General features: G+C 43.1%; 1 protein-coding gene across 5 annotated transcripts in view; it reads left to right on the forward strand.

Moving 5' to 3' along the window:
- The window catches only part of dclk2a (doublecortin-like kinase 2a), a 330,122-nt gene that overhangs the window by 177,662 nt on the left and 125,024 nt on the right, over positions 1–27,436 (forward strand). For 4 of the 5 annotated variants that reach the window (XM_078210403.1, XM_078210563.1, XM_078210647.1 and 1 more), the window contains exons 3-5: positions 12,349–12,451; positions 18,892–18,996; positions 20,111–20,158. In XM_078210403.1, the coding sequence (XP_078066529.1) occupies positions 12,349–12,451; positions 18,892–18,996; positions 20,111–20,158 (256 nt within the window). The remainder of the gene's footprint in view (positions 1–12,348; positions 12,452–18,891; positions 18,997–20,110; positions 20,159–27,436) is intronic. The other variant, XM_078210475.1, reaches the window with a different exon arrangement.

Consider the following 27,436-nt stretch of genomic DNA (forward strand, 5'->3'; position numbering starts at 1 on the left):
CTTCCTTAAAGATGCGTCAGGTTCACCACCACCTTCTCAAGAGTGCTTAGGAATGGGCAATAAATGCTAGCCTAGCCAGCGACGCCCACATCCTGTGAAAGAATAAAAGATGGAAGCCAAGGCCTTCACTTAACTAGTCTCAGAACTATTCTGTGTCAACTGAAAAGATATAGAGGTTACATGCTGCATCTTTCTGCTGTCTCTGTGCCTATAGTCCTTGCTACTTGATTGTCTGGCCTTTTACAGAGTGTATACATACCAATTTCCATGTTTTCTACATTGAGTTTGATCCCATGTGTCTGTTTTAACAAGTTGATGAAAAACAACTGATTTAAACTTCCAGTAGAGTGACCTCACTTTCACTCAACAAGATAGAAATGAAGTTCCAGAAAACACAGATGAAATTAATTTAAACATAACCACAGAAATGAACATAAATAAAAAATATATATTAAATTAGTAGACCACATGTCACGGACATGAATCTCACCCACTCTTGCTGCCAAGTGTGTATGTGGCAAGGATTTTCTGATTGATGTTTAACCTGTTTGGCCGCATTATGAACGCACTTTGCTTGAACACCAAGCCCTGCAGTTGGACTTGAACCTGGAGCTTCTGGCTCAGAGGTAGGAATGCTGTGTGCCACAAGTAAAGTAGGTATTAATTACAATGTTAAAGCATTATAAATCTCATCCTGTTTCCAATTGTCTTCAACTCTGATGAAGAGTCATCCAGACTCCAAATGTTGGTTCTGTTCTCTCTCAACAGATGCTGTCAGATTGCTGAGACTTTCCAGCAATTTCTGATTTTGATTAATTACAATGCAACAGAAGAGAAAGGATATTTGATCCTTTTGCTATCTTAGAACATTTAATCTATCTCTGAAGAAAGAACTTCACCTGTTATTATCCATTAATATATCTCGTCTTGGTAAAATTAGTGACAGGAAACAACACCTTTGAAATGAATAAAGGAAGAACAAATAATTTATAGTATAATACATCTCACAGTAAATACCATTGTTAATAGAATAGTACTACAGAACTGTCACCCATGTGACAATGACAATATGTGTATGGGCAAGTTTAGAATTGGGGACTCTTTTTACAATTCCATTCTTCTCCCTGCACTGTTTGAGGCTGATTCATATCATGCTCAACCTTGGCATCCTAATTAACCCTGAGCTGAGCTTCTGACACCATATTCGCTCCATTACCAAGACTGCCTACCTTTACCTCAGTAACATTGCACGTTTCCACTTCTGCCTCAGCTCATCTGCAGCTGAAATCCTCCTTCTTGCTTTTGCTAACTCTCAACTTGACTAGTTTAATGCTCTCCTGGTTGGCCACCCATTTTCCACCCTCCATAAACTCAAATCTTAACTCACCCCCCAGCATCCCTGTGTTTGCAGAGCTACTTTGGCTTCCAGTTCTGCAACACCATGATTTTAAAATTCTCATTCTTGTTTACACATTGCTCCCCAGCCTTCATGTTCCCTATCTCTGTAACCTTATCTAGCCCTAGAGCCCTCCAAGATCTCAACACTCCTCCAACTCTGGCTTCTTGCCCATCCAAAGAACAAAGAAAAGTACAGCACAAGAAAAGGGCCTTCGGCCCTCCAAGCCTGCATCGATCATGATGCCTGCCTCGATCACGATGCCTGCCTAAACTAAAACCGTATGCACTTATAGAGTCCATATCCTTCCATTCTCATCCTATTCATGGATTCGTCTGGTTGCCCCTTAAATGCCGCTATCGTACCTACTCCCACCACCTCCCTGGGCAGTGCAGTCCAGTAAGAGTTTTAACAACACCAGGTTAAAGTCCAACAGGTTGGACTTTAATAAACCTGTTGGACTTTAACCTGGTGTTGTTAAACCTGTTGGACTTTAACCTGAAGTTGTTAAAACTCTTACTGTGTTTACCCCAGTCCAACGCCGGCATCTCCACATCAGTGCATTCCAGACATTCACCATCCTCTGTATAAAAATAAACTTGCCTCGCACATCTCCTCTAAACTTTTCCCCACGCACCTTAAACCTATGTCCCCTGGTACTTGACTTTTCTACCCTAGGAAAGAGCATCTGACTATCCACTCTGTCCACATCACTCATTATCTTGTAAACCTCTCTCAGGTCACCCCTCAACCTCCGTCATTTCAGTGAGAACAAACCGAGCTTATCCAGCCACTCCTCGTAGCTAATACACTCCAAACCAGGCAACATCCTGGTAAACCTGTTCTGTACCCTCTCCAAAGTATCCACATCCTTCTGGTAATGTGGTGACCAGAATTGTACCCAATATTCTAAATGAGGCCTAACTAAGGTTCTGTACAGCTGCAGCATGACCTGCCAATTTTTATACTCAACCGATCAAGGCAAGCATGCTGTATGCCTTCTTGACTATTTTATCCACCTGCGTTGCCACTTTCAGTGATCGGTGTATGCCCAGATCTCTCTGCCTGTCAATACTCCTAAGGGTTCTACCATTTACTGTATAATTCTTACATGCATTGGACCTTCCAAAATGCATTATCTCTCACTTGCCTGGATTAAGCTCCATCTGCCATTTCTCCGCCCAAGTCTCCAACCGGTCTATATCTTGCTGTATCCTCTGACAATCCTCATCACTATCCGCAACTCCATCAATTTTTGTGTTGTCCGCAAACTTACTAATCAGACTAGCTGCATTTTCCTCCAAATAATTTATATATACTACAAACAACAAAGATCCCAGAACTGATCCCTGTGGAACACCACTAGTCATAGCCTTCCATTCAGAAAAGCACCCCTCTACTGCTACCCTCTGTCTTCTATGCCCATGATGTGGAGATGCCAGCGTTGGACTGGGGTAAGCACAGTAAGAAGTCTCACAACACCAGGTTAAAGTCCAACAGGTTTATTTGGCAGCACTAGCTTTCGGAGCCTCATGCTCCTTCTTCAGGTGAGAGAAGGCTTCTCACCTGAAGAAGGAGCTTGAGGCTCCGAAAGCTAGTGCTGCCAAATAAATCTGTTGGACTTTAACCTGGTGTTGTGAGACTTCTTACTGTTCTATGCCCAAGCCAGTTCTATATCCATCTTGCCAGCTCTCTTCTGATCCCATGTGACTTCACCTTTCGTACCAGTCTACCTGAGGTACCTTGTCAAAGGCTTTACTTAAATCCATTTATACAACATCCACTGTCTTCCCCTCATCTATCATCTTCATCACTTCCTCGAAAAACTTGATCAAGTTAGTGAGGCACGACCTTCCCTTCACAAAACCATGCTGTCTATCACTAATAAATCCATTTGCTTCCAAATGTGAGTAAATCCTGTCCCTAAGAATAATTTCCCTATCACTGACATAAGGCTCACCAGCCTATAATTTCCTGGATTATCCCTGCTGCCCTTCTCAAACAATGGAACAACATTGGCTATCCTCCAGTCCTGTGGAACTTCACCTGTTGCCAATGAAGATGCAACAATTCCTGTCAAGGCCTTAGCAATTTCTGCCCTCGCCTCCCTCAGTATTTGGGGTAGATCCCATCAGGCCCTGGGAACATATCTACTTGAATGCTTTTTAAGACTCCCAATACCTCCTTTTTGGATATCAACATGACCCAGAATATCTACACGCCCCACCCTAGACACCTCTTCCACCAAGTCCCTCTCTGGTGAATACTGAGGCAAAGTATTCATTTAGTATCTCGCCCATTTCCTCTGGTTCCATGCATAGATTCCCTCCACTATCCTTGAGTGGACCAACCCTTTCCCTGGCTAGTCTCTTGCTCTTTACATCCCTGACATGAATCGCTTTGATGTGGAGATGCCGGCGTTGGACTGGGGTAAGCACAGTAAGAAGTCTCACAACACCAGGTTAAAGTCCAACAGGTTTATTTGGTAGCAAATACCATAAGCTTTCGGAGCGTGCTGCTCCTTCGTCAGATGGAGTGGTCTCTGTTCTCCAACAGTGCACAGACACAGAAATCAAGTTACAGAATACTAATTAGAATGCAAATCTCCACAGCCAGCCAGGTCTTAAAAGGTACAGATAATGTGGGTGGAGGGAACATTAAACACAGGTTAAAGAGATGTGTATTGTCTCCAGACAGAACAGCTAGTGAGATTATGCAAGATCAGGGGGAAAGCTGTGGGGGTTACTGATAATGTGACATAAATCCAACATCCCGGTTTAGGCCGTCCTCATGTGTGCGGAACTTGGCTATCAGTTTCTGCTCAGCGACTCTGCGCTGTCGTGTGTCATGAAGGCCGCCTTGGAGAACGCTTACCTGAAGATCCAAGGCTGAATGCCCGTGACTGCTGAAGTGCTCCCCCACAGGATGTTGGATTTATGTCACATTATCAGTAACCCCCACAGCTTTCCCCCTGATCTTGCATAATCTCACTAGCTGTTCTGTCTGGGGACAATACACGTCTCTTTAACCTGTGTTTAATGTTCCCTCCACCCACATTATCTGTACCTTTTAAGACCTGGCTGGCTGTAGAGATTTGCATTCTAATTAGTATTCTGTAACTTGATTTCTGTGTCTGTGCACTGTTGGAGAACAGATAACCACTCCATCTGACGAAGGAGCAGCATGCTCCGAAAGCTTATGGTATTTGCTACCAAATAAACCTGTTAGACTTTAACCTGGTGTTGTGAGACTTATTAATGAATCGCTTTACCATTTGCAGTCTTCAGCTGCCTGGCCCCTAAGCGCAGAAGTGTCCTTCCTAAACGTCTCTCCCTTCGCCACCTCTCTCTTCTACTTTAACATACTCCTTTGACCAAGTTTTTGTTCAGCTACCTGATATCTCCTTGTAAGGCTCATTGTCAAATTTTGTTTGATAATGCTCCTGTGAAGTGCCTTGGGACGTTTTACGTTAAAGTGCTATATAAACAGAGGTTGCTGTTGATGGTGGCAACGAAACTGTCCTGCTGGCAGCATCGCTGTGAAGCAATTCAGCTGCCCACAATTTTCATAGTAAGAAGTTTAACAACACCAGATTAAAGTCCAACAGGTTTATTTGGTAGCAACAGCCACACAAGCTTTCGGAGCCTTAAGCCCCTTCCTCAGGTGAGTGGAAATTCTGTTCACTGTTCCCACTTACCTGGGGAAGGGGCTTAAGGCTCCGAAAGCTTGTGGCTCTTGCTACCAAATAAACCTGTTGGAATTTAACCTGGTGTTGTTAAACTTCTTACTGTGTTTACCCCAGTCCAACGCCAGCATCTCCACATCACAATTTTCATCACAACGGTCAAGAAACATGAAACTCAGTGCTCAAATGTTTGATAAGGCAGGCAGGGATTCAAACAGGTAATGCATACTTACAAAATTGGCCTTTGGTTAGAACCTTATTTTAATTCTGTGTAAATGACTGAATTTTGAGTGGGTTCAAATGGGCCCTGATTCCCTATCCTTGAAAGCTCCTTTTTAAATCAGATTTTTCAAGATCATCTCTCTCTAATTGTCAGTCTGTTTTAATATACTCACTGAGTTGGCTGAAGTTTCCTGTACATGAGTTCAGTAAAGCAAAACTTTGCAATTGTAGCACAAAGAATGAAGCTTCTGTGGCTACTCTTTTAAATAAAACATTGATATGTTTTAAATTGGTTCATTAAATTATAAATTTATTCAACATGCACTATTGTACTTGTATAGTAATATTTCACATTATTTCACCTCAGAAGCCTTTATCAGTTCTTTTTGAAGCTATTCAATTATCCAGTTCTGTTGAATAGCTGGACTATTAATGTTAGTTTTTTTTGTCCTGCTGAGTATACTTGCTGGACTCCAGAGTCATGGCATCATGTCAAGCTTCATTGCTGTACCAACTAAGTTGCCTTGTATCTGTGTCGGTTTCAGAACAATTCATTGAGAACTGGTATTTTTCATTTGAATTTAGTTCTGATCTTTGTCAAGCAAAACCAGAAAACGCTGGAAATATAGTTTTAACAGTTCAAAAGTATATAGTTTAACCTTTCAAGCACAACTTTCTTCTGAACTGGAAGTTCAAAAATAAATGAATTATAGTACTGAATAACACAAGTTGGTGGAAGAAGGAATATGTACAAGTCAAGCTTTAGATATGTAAGTTATTATCATGAGCAAGCACTGAATGAGTTTACTAACTTAATTTGTCCATATGACTGCGTAAACATACAATGGGATCAATTTTCACTGTTTTTACCTGATGTTAACAATCTCAAAATGGAGCCAATTGCCAGGGGAGCTTCTGACCTCGTATTCTCCTGATCACAAAGACTGTCTCTTTCAACTTACATAATATTGCCCGCCTTTCCCTGCTTTAACCCACATGCTGCCAAAATCTTCATCTAGTCTCTGTATCGTAAGGACTCAACGATTCCAATGCCTATCTTCCATCACTTGCCCTCTGTAACCTTTAAGTTGTCCACAACATTGCTGCTCAAAAGTGGCCCTGCTCACTCATCATCCCTGACCTCCACAAAAGAAGTTGGTTCCCAGCACCCTCGTGCCTCAAATGTAAAATTCTTAACCATGGTATTTAAATCCTTTCATTACCCTGCTGCTCCGTATCACTGTCAAATCTATAAACCTCCTAAATCCCCATCCTGCTCCCACTGATATCCACTGTTCTTTAACGCTTTAATATTTTAATTTTGTGCATCCTTCTCTCCCTACACATCACTATTGGCATTTGTACCTTCAGATATCTAGACTCAATACTCTGTATTGTGCAACTTGATGGGACTGCTTGCACTTGGTTCCATTCTTATCTATCTAATTATAGCCAAAGTATTATTTGCAATGACTTCTCTCCCTGTTCCTACACTGTTACCCCTGGTGTTCCCCAAAGGTCTGTCTGTGGACCCCTTCTATTTCTCATCTACATGCTGCCCCTTGGTGAAATCATCCGAAAGCACAGTATTAGTTTTCACATGTACGCTGATGACATCCAGCTCTACCTCACTCCCGTCTCTCTCAACTCCACTGTTGCTAAATTATCAGAAAGCTTATCCAAAATCCAGTAATGGATGAGCAGAAATTTCCTCCAATTAAATATTGGGAAGACTGAAGACACTGTTTTCGGTCCTCGCTTCAAACTCCATTCTAGTTACTAACCCCATCCTTCCAGAGAGTAAAGATTCCACAGGATATGGGGATAGTGCAAGAACATGATATTGATATTCCAGCCATGACCTAATTGCATGGCGGAGCAGGTTCGAGAGGTCAATTGGCCTACTCCTGCTTCTGTTTCCTAAATTCCTGTGTTCACCCTGGCAATGATTTGAGACTAAACCAGTCTGTTTGTAACTTCAATGTTGTATTTGACCCCAAGATGAGCTTCTGACAACAAATTTACACCATCATTAAGGTTGCCTATTTCCAATTCCATAACATTGCCCAACTTCACCCCTGTCTTGGCTCACCTGCTTCTGAAACCTTCAACTATGCCCTGGTCACCTCTAACCTTTACTATTCCAATGTTGTTCTCCCACATTCTTCCCTGTGTAAACTTCCAAAACTTTGCTGCCCATGTTTTAACTCGCACCAAATCCCCTTCTGTTGTAACTTTCATGCTTTCTGACCTACATTGGCTCCCGGTCAAGCAACGTCTTCATTTGAAAATTGTCATCCTCGTTTTCAAATCCTTTCATTGCCTCACTCACCCCTATCTCAGTAATCTCCACCAAGCCCACAACCCTCCAAGATTTCTGCCCTCCCTTTCTGGCTTCTTGAGCATCCCTGATTTTAATCATTTCATTATAGATGGCTGCACCTTTGGTTGCCGAGGATCTACGTCCGGAATTCCCTCTTTGCATCTCTATCTGACTTTCCTCTTTTAAGATACTACTTAAAACTTGACTAAGCTTTTGGTCATTGCCCGAATTAGAATCACCTTATGTGGCTTGGTGTTATATTTTGTTTTATAATTCTTCCTTGAGGTGCCTTGGGATGTTTTGTTACAAGTTGTTATTCCTTGTCCAAACAACTCTGTTTCTCCATTAAGATCTTAATTAAAATCCACCTCCTTGATCATTGCTCTTGATATCATCTTGTTTAGCTCAGTGTCCAGTTTTGTTGACTCTGCTAAGTACGTCGTGATGGTTTTTTATGTTAAAGGTATTATATAAATTCAGGCTGTTGTCACAAAAATAGAAGGTTGTTGGTACATAAAATTACAGCTAAATTAGAGGATTCAGGTCGAATTCGTAAATTTGATCTTGCTGCATTTTCTGTCGGTATTAATCTAAAATCCCCAGTTACAAAGGTAGGGCTCCAATCGCCCAGCCAGCCAGCCTCCCTTGGGGGCTGCGTTCTGCAGCAGAGGCCATTAGAAAACTCATCTAATCTCCAGCCTGGAACCGATTATTACAAAATTCGGGCCTGCAAAGTTTGTTTATAGGGGTGATTACAGCCAGAATTGTTATATTACTCAATTTTATCACTTGCAACTGCAAGAAAACAGGTTTCCTGTTTTGTGCAAATTGTTTCCAGCTGCTGCAGCTTTTTTATTGGCCTCTGGCTCAATGACAGGCAGGGGTTTTATTAACCAATCAGAGTGTGCTTCTGCCACTCTCAAATGGAGAATAGATTGCAGCTGTGTGTTAATGATATTGAAATGAGATTAGTTGCTGCAGGCTCCTGACAGACTGCTGCTGTGAATGTAATTTGGAGGAAATGAGAAAAAAGATCCTGCTGTAGAAAACTATTCTCGCCTTCCCTAAAGAATGTACAGCAACGTAAAAATGTCGAGGTTTTGCTTAAAAAAAATAATGAGCCAAATTTGCTGGGGCATCTAATAGGTAGGAATTTTCCTGCAATCTTCAGATCAGATCAATTTGAAAATATTTTGCCCTGTCTGTTGCTGGAAGAGTGAGTTGATAAAGGCAGAGAGAGAGCAACAGGCCATCTGGGATTTTGTTGAAAAATAGAACAGACTACTTAACCCAGTGGTTCCCAAAGGGTGCGGCGAGAGAGGATGGCAAGTGTGGCGGGAAGATTCAAGGACAATCAAAAGAAACATTTAAACATGGTTTAAACAAGCATTGTTTTATACTTTCTGGATGTCCCCTGATCATATTATAAAGTAGTTGTGTTCTATGTTATGAATCAAGCACTGCTAGGAGTTTTTTTTTGTTTTTGAATGCATTTCTTATCAATAAAAAATTTGGTGTGGTGCGAGCAAATTTTTATTCCACTGACTTAACCAATGAGACTTGAGGAGTGAGACAACGTACAGAGGAAGGATTGAGAAAACAAAAGAGAGGATGTATAGGATTGGATATAGGGGGTAAAAAAATCAGGAATAGTGTGATTTTTTTTAAAAAGCAAACTAAATTTGGCATTTTGAAAATCTTCAACAATAATATACAACTTGAAGGAAGAAGACTCCACACTTTCTGGACCAGAGACTGCCGGTCTTTAACAATTACCACCTTGTGGTGAGTTTATTGGTCAGTGATTGTGCAAATGCAGCAACTTCATGAAAATCAAAGGTAGTTCAAGGGTGAGGTGTCATTTTTGCAAAACAAACGGCAGAGCGACAAAAATCATCAGCAACTCATGGCTTCACAATTCACAGGGTATACCTTCCTTGCCACACAATGCAGGAGGTAGAAAAGCAGAGTATTATTTAAATGGGGAGAGACTGCATACAGAGGAACCTGGGTGTACTTGTATGTGAAGAACAAAAAGTCAGCGTACAGGAACAGCAAGTAATTAAGAAGGCAACCAGAATGTTCGTGATTATTGCAAAGGGGACAAGTATACTAGCGAAGTCTTGCTACAATTGTACAGGGCATTGGTGAGACCACACTTAGAATACCATGTGCAGTTTTGGGCCACGTACTATAGGTGCTCTGTTTTGATCCCAAAATAGCATCTGTGCCAGACGTGCTGGACACCATTTTGAATGGTCAAAGCATTGGCATTAGGATCATGATGTGGAGATGCCGGCGTTGGACTGGGGTAAACACAGTAAGAAGTCTAACAACACCAGGTTAAAGTCCAACAGGTTTATTTGGTAGCAAATGCCACTTGCTTTCGGAGCGCTGCTCCTTCGTCCGAAATTACGACGAAGTTAATGACGAAGGAGCAGCACTCCGAAAGCGAGTGGCGTTTGCTACCAAATAAACCTGTTGGATTTTAACCTGGTGTTGTTAGACTCCTTACTTAGGATCATGTGCCAGAATTATGCTGAGTAGGCAGATTGCGATCTTAGTAGTAAATAATGTTGATTTGATTGCAGCAGTGCCATTTTCAATATTGTCATTCCAGATAACAACCTTCATAAAATATGCATAGGTGTTCATCAAAGGAAGGGTACCTCCCACCCTCCTTCAACCATCACCTATTTAAAGTGATTATCATCTACTTAGTTTCAGTAGTTGCTGACTGATTTTTCCTGACTCTGCGTTATAAGAATGCTTGGTGGTTTGTTACAGGTAAAGTTGACAGGCAGTGCTGTTGTACACAAGGTGGCATGGTGGCACAGTGGTTAGCACTGCTGCCTCACAGTGCGCAGGACCCAGGTTCAATTCCTGCCCTGGGTCACTGTCTGTGTGAAGTTTGCACATTCTCCCCGTGTCTGCATGGGTTTCCTCCGGGTGCTCCGGTTTCCTCCCACACTCCAAAGATGTGCGGGTTAGGTTGATTGGCCATGCTAAATTGCCCCTTGGTGTCGGGGGGATTAGCAGGGTAAGTAGGGGTCATGAGAATAGGGCCTGGGTGGGATTGTGGTCGGTATAGATTCAATGGACCCCGAATGGCCTCCTTCTGTACCAAAGGGATTCTAGGATTCTATGAAGTGAAATGACAGTAAGGGTTCTGATCAGACCACATGCAGCCAGTTATGGGCGCTGAAGCGACCATTCTCCTTGTATGAAGCAGCAGGAGCACAAAAGAGGCCAAGTTGTTTGCAGAGGAAGAGGAGAAGGGCTCCTCTGGAGGCTGTGTCCAGTCAGTATCTTCCAGGACCATTCCTCTTGCCTCAATCTAAGCCACAAACACTGTTCTTCCTGCTCAAAAACTTTTCCCAACCACTCCTAGCACTAGCTGCACCTATCCTACACCTATCCTTGAAAAGGTGCAGACTAACTTTATTCTCACGTGAACTTGGACCCCGCCAGTCAACAGTTTGTTTAGTGCTGGACTGCATGCTAATTTCATTATGAGTGGCAGTGTGATGTGTGTGTACTGCTTACATCGTAACAAACAGAGGCAAAATGTGCAACACGATATTTGTGTCTTTTATTGGGCCCTATGCAGTTTCTCCTCCCTGTGAATCTCGTATTGAATGGTGTATTGAACAGTAAAACTGTTTATAAAATCTGAGTGCATTGCCTGATCCAGTGGTGATAGAATGGACAGACATTATAACCCATTAAATAGTAGAATCAGAGAAATCATAGAAATCCTACAGTGCAGAAGGAGGCCATTCGGCCCATCGAGTCTGCACCGACCACAATCCCACCCAGGCCCTACCCCCACATACGTTACCTGCTAATCCCTCTAACCTACGCATCCCAGGACTCTAAGGGGCAATTTTTTTAACCTGGCCAATCAACCTAACCCGCACATCTTTGGACTGTGGGAGGAAACCAGAACACCCGGAGGAAACCCACGCAGACACGAGGAGAATGTGCAAACTCCACACAGACAGTGACCCGAGCCGGGAATCGAACCCAGGACCCTGGAGCTGTGAAGCAGCAGTGCTAACCACTGTGCTACCGTGCCGCGTTAATAGTGTTAATCATTGCCAACCACCACTCCTCGTTCTCTAATAAATTGACTTTCAGATTCTTATCTCCTGTCCCATTCCATCCATGGCCTGTCTCAGACCCTATGACCCAGCTCACTCCATACTGCCCATCTGAATTTGGAAAATGTTTATCCATTCTCTTTGTCCCGCCATTGGTTCAAAGCTTTCTGTAATTGTGACTGAACTGTCTTCCATCTTCCAACTCTCCACCTGAAAATGCCTTTTCAAGTCATTCCTTCCTTTGATTATTCATCCCGAGTTTCTCCAACTTTCCTGCTGACTCTCCTATCTGCCTCTTTGAGAGCTAATTTGGAACATTTGTCTATATTGAAGGTGCCATGTAGGTGTAAGCTAACCTACTGAATAAAGATTTGTGTGATTATAACAACAATAAAAAGGCTTCAGCTGGGAGATTTTTAGCACCATGGCCTCCTTTGCTGTTTCCAGTGTTGACTGGTGAAGAATTAAGATGAGTAACTACTCTATATTTCAAGTTGCACTTGTCATCTTTCAAGCAATTCTGACTCTTAAAACAAACACTGTTATTTTGTGTAGTAAGGCACTATTATTTAAGCAATTTGGTCAACAGATGATTACTGTCTAATATTTTCTTTTTCAGATCATTTGCCTGCAGGATTTTTTTGGGGACGATGATGTCTTTGTTGCATGTGGTCCGGAGAAGTATCGTTACGCCCAGGATGACTTTTTGCTGGACAGTAGTGGTAAGATTCTGTGTACAATTCAGGCTGAATCTCTCTCTTCAACAAACGGCAAGATTTCTGTTGGCTGCACTTGAAGGGTCATCAATTATCTTTTTGAAAGTAATAATACTGATAGTTTTACTGAAGTTCTGATAACCTGTGTGAATTGTTCCATACAAAATTGTTACTTGCGTTCTAACCAGATTGCATTTATTAGCTCGGATGCCTTCAAATTCTTGCTGTTAAAACAAATTCAGATTAATTCCTTTACACCTCTTGACCTCAGTTTAAATCTGTTTGAACAATTTATTTAGAGAGCATCAGCACCACCCTTTTCCGCCGCCAGAAGAAAAGTCAGTTGAAAACCGGCCATCTTTAAGTAAGGATTCCGCACAACGATAACCCACTGAGAGTGGCTTTAACTACCTGAGAGTGGGACTGCCACCTCTCAGTGGAAGGAAGCCCCCCGCCTTCGAGACCTGCTGACCAATCTGATTAGCCAGCAGTGTCAGAACTCAGTAACAAGTGCTATTGGGACTGCCATGCAGCCCACCAGGAAGTATTATGGATGCCAAACGTGGTGGGTCTGAGGTTTCTTGAGCAAAGAGGGATCAGGATTCCTTGGGGGCGTGGAGTTGGTTTTGAAGGCCAGACACGGAAGCACAGGTGATGGTTGCAATCTTAGGGGATACCTCTGATGATCAAAGGGCATTCCCCAAATAAGGTACACCCATTCTTTCCTGCCATGTCACCAACATTGGTGAAATAAACAGCCTTCCCACTCTTTCCCATCTTCCACTGCGCAGTGTATTATGGCAGTGGAGGTGCTCAAGGCCCTTAATTCCCATTTAATTAGACAGTTTAGTGCCTCAATAGGCTGAAGGACAGGCGGCCTAGTGGCCAATTCACCCATCCCTCTCATATTATGGGGACTGGATCAGGGGGGTTGGAAGATGGTGGACTATCCACCTGATCTATTTGAATACCCCCCCCCCCCCCTCCCCTGCTGAAAGCATATCTGCAGTGGGGGCTGGGTAGGGGGCCTGTAAAACTTCCCCATTAACTCCTTTTCTCTTCACAGATGTTGTCTGACTTGCTGAGAATTTCCAACGTTTTCTGTTTTTATTTAAAATCACGGTGGCGTCTGAATGATGTCACCAGATCACCGAATATTTAAATATTGATGAGGCGACTGACAGGCCTGTTAGAATCCATAGAGTTAAAATGGCGGCAGGTGTGAACAGGTCACAAAAACAGTAGATTTGCTGGAGGTTAAAAATGTGACTCTAATGTTAACCTTTATAATTAATTCAAAGTTGCGTTGCTCTGCTCTGAGGCTCTTCAAGTCTATTTTATTGTAATAGCCTTTATTTTATTTGGCCTCTGAAAAAAGCTGGCTAATTTAACAATCTGTTTGGTAACTATTTTGACATACACATCATGTGACTGCTAATTGCCCAGGTTAACAAGGCAAGAAACTGCGTTAGTTAGCACCCATCCTGTACATGTGCCCATAGAGCTCCAAAATGGCATCCATGATGCATTGCAAGTTTTGTGGGGTGAATCACACCAAGTGCCATTTTGGTGTGTCCGTGCAGTGAATGTCCGCCAGGATATGCAGAGCAGAAAGATCATGGCATCAATCAACATTCAACACTAATCTGGCACCAGCGGTGCTATTCGAAGCTCAGTTGTTCAACTAATGGCCCCTCTTAACTCCACACAGCTGAGCATGCATTGAACTGCAGAAAGGATGGTCCATCACATTACTCAAAGGGACCATAGCTACTTAAAGTTAGCTGCTGTTTCATTTCTTCTGGCGATTGCTACAATTCTACAAGTACAAGAACCCGGGTCCTTGGCACTGTGAGGCAGCAGTGCTAACCACTGTGCCACCATGCCTCCTGTGCCTCTCAGCAGGAGGGCACCAGTATGGGTTGGTTGACTAACAGGCAACAACAAGCACATTGGCGGAGTGGCAAAATAGGAAGAAGAAACTGCCCTCCTGAGAGAGGTTTGTTTTCCATGGAGTCACTGTCACTCCCCTGAGGTGATCCCTTGACAATCCTGGTCATCTGTTGCAGGACTGATGCTGGACTGCGATGAACCCCTTTGTACACTGTAATCTGCAGCTATGATGGCAGCGAACTGACCTGGCTTCTGAGCTTCAGCTGCAACACTCTGATGTTTGGTGCCTTCTGCTTATGCTAAACTGCAATTTTGGCCATCAAGACTTTGTGCTATGGTTGGGTCCACCGGTGTGCAAATGGAGTTAGCCACCAATTCCATTCTGGAAAGGATAGACTCAGCACTGCATAAGGCCCCATGCCAAGTTTGCCATTTGCCCATGCTTACTGCAATTAATCATTAGCTTTCTGGGAGGATTCCCAATGCACCAAATATTTCATTTATATAACTATCAGCCTACTTTTATAGGCCACTCCTCTGTAGTGGAACTCCTGGGCAGCCTCGCCCTCTGTCAATGGCAATACAGTATCTTAGGCTCCTGCTCAGGCTACTGGGCACAAGCATATGATGTCTCATCATGACGAGTGCTATTCTCTAAATCATGCGCAGTGTCAGTATTGTGCTGTGGCTGCAAGTGTGAAATCAAGGAATAATGCATCTTCACCATCACTATCTTTTTGGTCGTCCTCCATTGGTTGACCAGGTTGCACTTGGGTATCTGCAATGAGAAAGGTGATCATGAAGAGAAGAGAGAGTAAGAGGTGACTGTTTATACTGTACTCAGCTTGGAAGTGGGAAGTGAGAAGATGGATTAGGTGTGAGGATACTGTCACCTTCAGTGGTTTTGAGCCAAGCCATTGCCCATGGCCTCAGCAATGGCTGTTCCAGTAATGGTCAGTGCCATGTTCACCATGGAGATGAGGGCAGGCTGGTGCACCTGTCGCCCTGTGAGCCTGACCGTTTGTTCCCTCCATTTGTGTGGCACATTCTTCTGCAAAAGATAAGAAAGTGTGTCAGTGAATGTGTCATGAAATGTTTGAATATTGTGGCTATCGTGCTTGGAAGAGCTGACAATATGTGTAAGCTGTGAGATGTTGGGTGTGAGATTTGTAGCAGTGCTAAATATGTGAGAGTGAAGTATACGAATGTTCGGTATGAGACCTGTGTGATAGAGATTAGTGGTAGTTGAGTGATGGAGTGTGGTAATTAGAGCAGTAAGTTAGGCTACTGGTACAGTGGGCAGGATATGGCATTTCAAGATGCATTCACTAAGCTCGATCACCCATGAGGTAATTGAATTTCTTGAAACATCCATGTTCATGGGGCTTGACTCCTAGCATTGACTGCCACAGCCCTCTGCTCCTACAACGTTTTGACCGTAAGTCTAAAGGGTCTCCTGTGGTTACAGGACACCTCTCCTACTTTTCACCTCTTCCACTAAGGCCTCTAGTGCAGAATCAGAAAGCTTGCAGCCCACTGTCTTGCACTTGGGCTATATTTCACTGTTTTCTAGGTCACACTGGCTTCCTATGCAATAGCCAGCATCTGCTCCGGCCGCATTGCATATCTGGTTTAGGAGGTGGAGGCTCACTGTAACTGGTGCTGAGCTGCCTGCTAATGCATGGGACCAGTTAACAGTGTGATAATTGCAGGCTGCACACAGCAATCAGTCAAATGATCAGGCACCATGAAGTTGATATGCTGCCTGTATTACAGTCATTGGACACAGGAAAATCGCTCATCATTATCCCTGCAACCTGATTTCTGTGGTTTTCTAATTTAGCTCCCGCAGTCTTCTGCATCTCTTGTCAAAGAGAATGACTGTACATTTCTATTTGTAGCCTAAATTTAAAATTTGAATGTTGAAAGAATCCCATTAGATGAAATATGAAGTTCATACTTACATTGAAATTCCACTACACTGAACCATTCTGCCTGAAGTGCTGTAATAGCTATATAATGACAAATTATAAAGAACAAAAGAGCAGATGGTGATTCAGTGGTTAGCACTGCTGCCTCACAGCTCCAGGGACCCGGGTTCAATTCCAGCCTCGGCTCACTGTCTGTGTGGAGTTTGCACATTCTCCCCATGCCTGGGTGGGTTTCCTCCGGGTGCTCCGATTTCCTCCCACAGTCCAAAGATGTGCAGGTTAGGTTGATTGGCCATGCTAAATCGACTCTGGTGTCACGGGATTAACAGGGTAAATATGTGGGGTTATGGGAATAGGGCTTGGGTGGGATTGTGGTCAGTGCAGACTTGATGGGCCGAATGGCCTCCTTCTGCACTGTAGGAATTCTATGAAAAAATGAAGACAAATTCATCCTGATATCAGATAAAGTGATCAAATTTAATAAGCTTTAATTTTTTTTGCCTTTATTGATCTAATGTCACATATCAGATTTTTTTCTAAATATTGATTAAATCCAGTAGATATCACTGATGATCTTTGTGCTAAGATGTCAGCTGTGCTCCAATTGGTAGCAGACTTGCTTCAGAGTCAGTAACAAATCACTGCAGTACTGAGGGAGTGTTGCACTGTTGGAGGTGCTGCCTTTTGGATCAGACAGTAAGCAGAGGGTCGTCTGCCCTCTCAAGTGGATATTAAAGATCTTGTTAAAGTACTTAAGCTGTTCTTGATGTCTTGGTCAATAGTTCTCGCACAACCAACATCCTGAAATAGATTATCTTCTCATTATCTCTTATTATCTCTTTGCTGTTCTTGGGATCTTCCCCTGCGCAAATTGGCTGTTACATTTTCTACACTGTACATATCTACGTTCTACCGCGTTGCGGCACAGTGGCATAACGGTTAACACTTGCCTCATAGTGCCAGGGACCTAGGTTTGGATTCTGGCTTGGGGTGTCTGTGGAGTTTTGCATGTGTCTGTACAGTTCCCCTGGAAAAGACAGGTAAGAATAATCCAGGTCAGAGAGACTGGGATCATTGGAAAATATCAGAAGCTTGATGGAGGGAGGAATGACAGCAGTGTGCAGAGAGAGATGCCTAGGGCCCCTTGTGGATGATGGTTGATTATGATTGGATGATACACCAAAACAGTATTTTGTCAATTACCTGCCAAAGTTATGGCAAGAGATTGAAGAATCCCAGTGGAAATTCTACTATTAGCTTTCCATGGAAAGAGGTAAAATATTGGCAAAGGAAAGGAAAAGTAAATGACAAAGAAAGGCTAAAGTGTCCTGAGATATTTTGCCACATTTGAACATTAACATTATCTATTAGTAATAGGTTCTGTGGCAGTCAATGATAATTCAAACAAAATTTCATTCCTGTTCCTTTCAATATCTCTGCATTTATTAATCATAAATTTGACCTTTGTTGAGGATATTTGCATTTATACTAATACTGAGCTGGAAACGGAGACTATTAAAGAACCAAACAGTTAGTCAAAGAAGTAGATTTTAATAAGCATCTTAAAGGAGGGGAGAAGTGGAAAAATATGGAAAGGGAATTCAGGAGCTTTGGGCCTAGGCAACTGAAGGTACGACACCAGTAGTGGGGCAAAGAAAGGGGAGGATGCATAACAGGCCAGAGGAACACCGAGTTCTCAAAGGGATGTTAGGTTACAGGAGGTTAGGCAGAGAGGGAGATAAACCTTGATAGGAAGACGAGATACTTGGGTAATGTAGTGCCACTTCTGGCACTTCAGCACAATTGTCAATTGTTGTGGTGAAGGTGCTGAGGTGCAGCAAATATGGCAGATGATTAACTCCAAAATGGTCTCGCCCACGTCTTAAATAGTACGTACCAAGAAACATTTTTTGGAAGATAAAACTGGACTGCTTTACCATCTTTTGCCAGGCCATTCTTAGATGTTTAAATGTGAAAACTGTAATGATGGAAAGTGGAGCAAGAAATGTGTCTTTGCTACGGTCTGCAACAACATGGTTGGCAATGAAAAGCTATTGTTTTTTGTGATAGGCAGGTCCAAGAAACCACCTTGCTTCATGAATGTCAAGACGCTATCCACTCAGTGTGAGGCTAACAAAACTACCAGCATGACCTTCAACCTATTTTAATGCACTGCCCTGGCCTTTTGCAAGGTCAGGCCATTGTAAGGTGTGAACAAATTGAATAAAGACTTATTCACACATTTACTGCTTTAGTGTGTTTTCATTTGGCATTTGAATCTGTTGGTTTTGGTATAGACTGTGTTTGTAGATATATCAGATTACATAGAAATGCATTCATATGAGAATGGGGTCACCTTGGCTATCGTGAAGCTCTTCTCCACACAAACGTGGAGGAAGCTCCCTTGAGAGTCAACTCATCAAGATTTTACTGTATTCTTTATCTTGTATAGCTAAAACCATAACCTTTGCTACCATACTCAATGTCCATCACTAGACAAATTTGGGACTGCATTGTAATATGGAAAATACACTTCTTACAATCAGTAAAGATATGAAATCTATTTATTAATAAAGCCTGAAATGCAAAGGATAAAATAATAAGGCTCCTTTTTTTTTTCAGAGTGTCGTGTGATGAAATCATCCTACTCGCGTTCTGGTAGTACCTCACGACATTCTGGATCAAAAAGTCCTGGGCCATCTCGACGAAGCAGGTCTCCTGCATCAGGTACAACTTTTTAAAATGGCAGTACAATAAAAACACCAGAAAAAGTGAAGGACTATTTTTAACAAGCCCTTGAAGAAATTGTGTATGTGGATGAGCTGGTAGCCTCTGTGCACAAGACCCTTCTATTCCTAATGTATTATTTTGTGTCTAAGTTCTTCTCTGTGTGATCATTTCTGACCCTTCTCCCTTGCACTTCACTCGATGTTTATATCACATGAAAGGCTTCTGAACATTTCTCAAAGGAACCATTGTAATTTAGTGGATTGTATCTCGAGCAGTTGGCAGAAAAATGCCTGCATACCACAGATTCAAGGAAGTAAATAACATTTATTATAAATTGGAGACTTTGTTAGACATTTAACCCTTGGAATTGTAGAACTGATAAACACATTAGGGTTTTCTTTGCCTCATGTTTCTCAGATATACACAGTTTCCTTTTCCAACAAACAACACCTTGGGGGTCATTTTGAATTTAGTCAATGGCATAAAATAGCTGATATTGAATTTGCTGCTAATTATACACCCTGTTAAACTCACAGCTGCAAAGGAAAATCGATTGGTTTATAGAATGCCTGACCAATTTGATATTGCAATTTTATACTGTTGCCAAAGTTACAATTACCCCCACTTTATTTATAAGCCAGCTGCAAATATATTCTTTCCTACACTAATAAAAAGGCACCTGCATGTTTGAACTTATCCATGCAGCAGAACAATGGTTTGTTTAATTTAAACCAGGCACACTGAATCTTTGAATGGACAGACAATACTTTATTTTCACATGGTTGGTTTGCAGTCATTATTAAACAATTAGACTTCAGATCTGTTTTTCCAGATTACTTGACTATATTTCTGAAAACTGTCTCCCACACCTGTAAACACAATGGATTATGCCCTGTGTGTCATTGTATATTTGTGATCTCTGATATGTCTTCATCTCCTTATATTAGTCTTTGTTGTTCAGCTAAATGTTGTCCTTAATTGTACTAATTTTTCTTTGTTTTTAACCCTTCTTGTGTTTTGAATTTGATACTCTGTTCTATTTATGATTATGTGGTAACATCTCTCCTTAATGTTTTTTCCTTCTGCTTGTGTGTTAACTGAATGAGTGCAGTTAAAAGAGGAGGTTACTACACAGCTTATTCTCCGGTCAAATCCCCAGGTGAGCCCCTCTTTTCATACAATCCCATCTCACACTTTTGTTATGATCCTCAAGGCAGGCTTGTCTAAACAAAGATAGGCCAGAATTATCAAATGTCGTTCGCCCCGTCACTACTGTCATCAAGCATGGAGAATTTGGCCCTCAGCTAAATCTTCATTCACTGCAGCGGGACTGGAGAATCCCAGCCACGGACAAGGTTGGAGAATTCCAGCCAATATTCACAAAGAGCCTGAGTTTCCCCCTGCCAAAAGCTAACTCATACCAGAAAGGAGTGTGTGTCCATATAATGTTGGTGTTGATGCCTTGATCACCTAGACATTAATAACTTGTCAGAAATAATAGCAGAGCTGTTTTTGGTGTGTAAATCCCATTTGCTACTTGAAATATTCTGAGGGTGCAATTGTTCTTGGGCAGTAGTGCAAGAGGAATGAAAGCAAATCCGTAACTCTTTAAACTCCATTGAAGGCAACGTAGATGAAAATAGGGCACTGTGGAATACCGAAGGCCTCATGCCATGACCCTCATATCATTGCCCAACTAATTCCATCCATCTGCTCCTTCCAAATACCAACCATTTTAACAGCATTGAACTTATGGACTGGATTTAATGGAGGAGGCAGGAGCCTCACGGTGGGCGTCCGTGTAAGCTGTTTTAGGATAGGTCTGCCTAATTAAGGACCATTTAGGGGATTAATTAGACAACAGCAGCCCTTCCCTGGGATCAGGGACCCTGGGGCAGAAGTCCCGCTCACTAAGAGCTGCAGCAAATCAGAGGTCAGCAGCGCCATGAAACAGAAGCACCATCAGGGAGGTGTTGGCTGCTGCCGGGACTGGATCCGCCCGAAACACTGAATTATTGCTGGATCCCAAGCTTCAAAAGAATGATCAAAGGTGGGGGGTTGTGGGTGCTGGGGTCACAAGGGATGGAGGGATGCCAGGAAGTGGCTCTCAGTGCACCCTCCAATCGTCATCCCAAGTCCCTCAATCAGGTACAGAGTGCCTTTGAATGAGAGACTTTACCTGGGAGACCAGAAGCAACCTCGCATGGGTTTGCCTGTCTTATTCCCTTCCCCCCCCGACTCTGTCACTGAGTTAATACAGCAGCAGGATGAGGCCCTTAAGTAAGCATCAATTAAAAGTGCTGTACAGTTGTAACAAGACTTCCTTTTATATTTATTTACTAAAGGACAAAGGAAGGCTTGCAGTAATATTGCTTTTTACTTTTAAATACAAAAAGAATGTTCTATTAAGATATAAAAATTTAGCAGGAAGTTGGCATGATGAGCTTAGCACCACTTGACTTCTCTGCTGACTCCAGTGAATTGTGAGCATCTCATTCTGATTAACACAGTTCTGGCAGGGTTACAATATCTGTACCAGGGACCCAGTATCTGTGTGGATGGAAAAGGTCATTGCTTCCTCAGGTGCCTGAAGCAGCAGAGCTGACTGCTCCTTGACTGGCTCAAGCAGAGAGTCAAATTGGTCATAAAAATTTTACAAGACCATTTATTAACCAGCAATTGGCTGCATTCTGTGATGGAACCTTTTAAAATAGAAATCCTGCCCTACATGGACGCACGCATACACACGCACTCACACACTGTAGACACTAGGACTGTGCTACCATGCTTTGTTACCAGCAATAATGTACAATTTAACCGACAATGTCACTCCATCATTCTCATGTAATTTGAATACAACTGCCTATATATGAGTGAAAATATTCCAAAGTCATCACTAATTCCAGCAGAAAATAGTTGATAGTTTTAAGTGGTTTTGCACTCACAACTATCCAAAATTCGATCACATTCAAGTAGGATATCTTGGCCAGAGAATCGACAACTTTGGGTGGAATTTTCCTGCCCTTCCCACCGGTAAGATCTTCCAATGCTGCTGAAAACAACCACCCCAGGGTGGACTCCCTGGCAGTGGGTGACATCGTGGGACCGTAGTTCGTATCAGAGGCCAATGGCGAGCTGCCTCCGCCACCGGAAAACAAACCGCAGGGGAGGCTGGAAAATCCCGGCCTTTAGCTCTTAAATAATCAGTGTTTGCCTTGACAAAACTAACCTTCACTCAAATCGCATTCAAATCCCACTAATTTAGGAAAGAGATAATGAGATATGTTAGTCTGACCTGTGCTGAATTAACTAGACATTTATCATAGAAATCATAGAAACCCTACAGTACAGAAAGAGGCCATTCGGCCCATCGAGTCTGCACTGACCACAATCCCACCCAGGCCCTACCCCATATCCCTACATATTTACCCACTAATCCCTCTAACCTACGCATCTCAGGACACTAAGGGCAATTTTTAGCATGGCCAATTAACCTAACCCGCACATCTTTGGACTGTGGGAGGAAACCGGAGCACCCGGAGGAAACCCACGCAGACACGAGGAGAATGTGCAAACTCCGCACAGACAGTGACCCGAGCCGGGAATCGAACCCAGGTCCCTGGAGCTGTGAAGCAGCAGTGCTAACCACTGTGCTACCGTGCCGCCTATGGGCAATGTGGACAATTATTCAGTTACAAATGATTTGATCCATATAATATTCAATAAGAAGCACAAGATTCCTGAGTGATCTACACTGACATGATTACTTAAACTTTTATTTTTTTGATTTGATTTATTATTGTCACATGTATTAGTATACAGTGAAAAGTATTGTTTCTTGCGCGCTGTACAGACAAAGCATACCGTTCATAGAGAAGGAAAGAAGAGAGTGCAGAATGTAGTGTTACAGTCATAGCTAGGGTGTAGAGAAAGATCAACTTAATATGAGATATGTCCATTCAAAAGTCTGACAGCAGCAGGGAAGAAGCTGTTCTTCAGTCGGTTGGTATGTGACCTCAGACTTTTGTATTTTTTTCCCGACGGAAGAAGGTGGAAGAGAATATGTCCGGGATGTGTGGGGTCCTTGATTATGCTGGCTGCTTTGCCGAGGCAGTGTGAAGTGTAGACAGAGTCAATGGATGGGAGACTGGTTTGCGTGATGGACTGGGCTTCGTTCACTTTGTAGTTTCTTGCAGTCTTGGACAGAGCAGGAGCCATACCAAGCTGTGATACAACTGGAAAGGATGCTTTCTATGATGCAGATTTTAAGGTTGGTGAGAGTGGTAGTGGACATGCCAAATTTCCCTAGCCTCCTGAGAAAGTAGAGGCGTTGGTGGGCTTTCTTACCTATAGCATCAGCATGGAGGGACCAGGGCAGGTTGTTGGTGATCTGGGCACCTAAAAGCTTGAAACTCTCAACCATTTCCACTTCGTCCGCATTGATCTAGACAGGGGCATGCCCTCCACTACGCTTCCTGAAGTCGATGACTATCTTCTCCGTTTTGGTGACATTGAAGGAGAGATTATTGTCATCGTACCAGTTCACCAGATTCTTTATCTCTTTCCTGTACTCCGTCTGATGATTGTTATTACTTTATGGGATGTGGGAGTCACTGGCTGGGCTATTGCCCATCCCTAATTGCCCCTGAGAAGGTGATGGTGAGTTGCCTTCTTGAACCGTTGCATTTTGTGTGGTGTAGGTACACCCACAGTGCTGTTAGGGAGAGTGAATTCCAGGATTTTACCCTAGTGACAATGAAAGACAGCAGTTTATTTCCAAGTGAGGAATATGTGTGGCTTAGAGGGGAACTTCCAGGTGGTGGAATTCCCATGTGTCTGCTGCCCTTGTCCTTTTAAATGGTAGAGGTTGTGGGATTGGAAGGTGCTGTCTAAAGAGTTCCTGCAGTGCATCTTGTAGATGGTATAGACTGCTGCCACAGTGCATCAGTGGTGGAGGGAGTGAATGTTTGTGGATGGGATGCCAATCAAATGGGTTGCTTTGTCCTGGACGGTGTCCAGCTTCTTGAGTGTTGTTGGAGCTGCACCCATCCAGTAGGTGGAGAGTATTCCATCACATTTGTGTCTTGTGGAGGGTGGACTGGCTTTGGGGAGTCGGAAAGTAAGTTACTTGCCGCAGGATTCCTAGCCTCTGACCTGCTCATGTAGTCATGATGTGGAGATGCCGGCGTTGGACTGGGGTAAACACAGTAAGAAGTTTAACAACACCAGGTTAAAGTCCAACAGGTTTATTTGGTAGCAAAAGCCACACAAGCTTTCGAAGCTCTAAGCCCCTTAGTCAGGTGAGTGGGAATTCTGTTCACAAACAGAACTTATAAAGACACAGACTCAATTTACATGAATAATGGTTGGAATGCGAATACTTACAACTAATCCAGTCTTTAAGAAACAAAACAATGGGAGTGGAGAGAGCATCAAGACAGGCTAAAAAGATGTGTATTGTCTCCAGACAAGACAGCCAGTGAAACTCTGCAGGTCCACGCAACTGTGGGAGTTACAAATAGTGTGACATGAACCCAATATCCCGGTTGAGGATAGCCTCTGTTACTTGCCACTTGTCAGCCCAACCTTGGATATTGTCAAGATCTTGTTGCAATTGGACACAGATTGCTTCAGTATCTGAAGATTTGTGAATGGTGCTGAACATTGTTCAATTATCAGCAAGCATCCTCACTTCTGACCTTACGATGGCAGGATGGTCATTGATGAAGTAGCTGAAGATGGTTAGCCCTAGGACACTATCCTGAGGAACTCCTGCAGTGATGCCCTGGAAATGAGGTGATTGAACTCCAATAACCGCAATCATCTTCCTTTGTGCCCATATGACTCCAACCAGCCTAATTTTCTTTGAGTCCAGTTTTGCTGGGGCTCATTGATGCCAAACTTGGTCAAATGCTGCGTTAATGTCAAGGGCAGTCACTCTCGCCTCACCTCTGGAATTCAGCTCTTTCACCCATGTTTGAACCGAGACTGTAATAAAGTCAGGGGCTGAATGACCCTGGCGAAACCCAAACTGAGCATCAGTGAGCAGGTTATTGCAAAGCAAGTGCTGCTTAATGATAAAGATGTGTGGGTTAGGTGGATTGGCCATGCTAAATTGCCCTTTAGTGACAGGGGGACTAGTTAGGATAAATGAATGGTGTTATGGGGATAGGGCTTGGGTGGGATTGTGGTCAGTGCAGACTCGATGGGCCGAATGCACTGTAGGATTTATGATTCTATGACTCTATTAATAGCAGTGTTAATGACCCCTTCCATCACTTTACTGATTATCACGAGTAAACTGATTGGGCGGTAATTGGCCAGGTTGGATTTGTCCTGCTTTTGGTGTACAGGATATACCTGGGCAATTTTCCACCTTGTCGGGTCGATGCCAGTGTTGTAGCTGTACTGGAACAGCTTGCCTAGTACACAGCAATTTCTGGAACACTAGTCTTCAGTTCTACTGCTGGAATATTGTCAGGTCACATAGCCTTTACAGTATCCAGTGCCTTCAGCCATTTCATTTCACGTGGAGTGAATCGAATTAGCTGAAGTCTGTCATTTGTGATGCTGGTGATCTCCAGAGGAGGCGAGATAGATCATCCACTCGAGACTTCTAGCTGAAGATTGTTGCAATTGCTTCAGCCTTATCATTTGCACTGATTTGCTGGACTTACCCATTGAGGATGGGGATATTTGTGGAGCTAGATTCTCTCTCAAAAAGAAATATCCTTTCCACATCCACACTGTCAAGAACCTTCAGGATTTTGTTTCACTCAAGTCGCCTCTTACTCTTCTAAACTTCGCATTACAAGCATAGTCTGTCCAATCTTTGCTAATAAGACAACCCGCCCATTCCAGGTATTAGTGTGGTAAACCTTCTCTGAACTCCTCCCAAAGCATTTACATCCTTCCTCAAATAAGGAGACCAATATTGCACACACTACTCCAGATGTGTGCTCACTAGTGTCCTGTACAACTGATTGGCACTTTGTCAAATGCCTGATTAGGAATTGTCCAATGGGAAGGGAAATTCTGCATATGAAACTGCATTTATTCCTAAGACCATAAGACCATAAGACATAGGAGCGGAAGTAAGGCCATTCGGCCCATCGAGTCCACTCCACCATTCAATCATGGTTGATTTCAACTCCATTTACCCGCTCTCTCCCCATAGCCCTTAATTCCTCGAGAAATCAAGAATTTATCAATTTCTGTCTTGAAGACGCTCAACGTCTCGGCCTCCACAGCCCTCTGTGGCAATGAATTCCACAGACCTACCACTCTCTGGCTGAAGAAATTTCTCCTCATCTCTGTTCTAAAGTGACTCCCTTTTATTCTAAGGCTGTGCCCCAGCGTCCTAGTCTCCCCTGCTAATGGAAACAACTTCCCTACGTCCATCCTATCTAAGCCGTTCATTATCTTGTAAGTTTCTATCAGATCTCCCCTCAACCTCCTAAACTCCAATGAATATAATCCCACGATCCTCAGACGTTCATCGTATGTCAGGCCTACCATTCCTGGGATCATCCGTGTGAATCTCCGCTGGACCCTCTCCAGTGCCAGTATGTCCTTCCTGAGGTGTGGGGCCCAAAATTGCTCACAGTACTCCAAATGGGGCCTAACCAGTGCTTTATAAAGCCTCAGAAGTACATCCCTGCTTTTGTATTCCAAGCCTCTTGAGATAAATGACAACATTACATTTGCTTTCTTAATTACGGACTCAACCTGCAAGTTTACCTTTAGAGAATCCTGGACTAGGACTCCCAAGTCCCTTTGCACTTTAGCATTATGAATTTTGTCACCGTTTAGAAAATAGTCCATGCCTCTATTCTTTTTTCCAAAGTGCAAGACCTCGCACTTGCCCACGTTGAATTTCATCAGCCACTTCTTGGACCACTCTCCTAAACTGTCTAAATCTTTCTGCAGCCTCCCCACCTCCTCAATACTACCTGCCCCTCCACCTATCTTTGTATCATCGGCAAACTTGGCCAGAATGCCCCCAGTCCCGTCATCTAGATCGTTAATATATAAAGAGAACAGCTGTGGCCCCAACACTGAACCCTGCGGGACACCACTTGTCACCGGTTGCCATTCTGAGAAAGAACCTTTTATCCCAACTCTCTGCCTTCTGTCTGACAGCCAATCGTCAATCCATGTTAGTACCTTGCCTCGAATACCATGGGCCCTTATTTTACTCAGCAGTCTCCCGTGAGGCACCTTGTCAAAGGCCTTTTGGAAGTCAAGATAGATAACATCCATTGGCTCTCCTTGGTCTAACCTATTTGTTATCTCTTCAAAGAACTCTAACAGGTTTGTCAGGCACAACCTCCCCTTACTAAATCCATGCTGACTTGTCTTAATCCGACCCTGCACTTCCAAGAATTTAGAAATCTCATCCTTAACGATGGATTCTAGAATTTTGCCAACAACTGAG

The sequence above is a fragment of the Mustelus asterias genome, chromosome 1 (assembly GCF_964213995.1).
Source record: "Mustelus asterias chromosome 1, sMusAst1.hap1.1, whole genome shotgun sequence".
Lineage (NCBI taxonomy): Eukaryota > Metazoa > Chordata > Chondrichthyes > Carcharhiniformes > Triakidae > Mustelus > Mustelus asterias.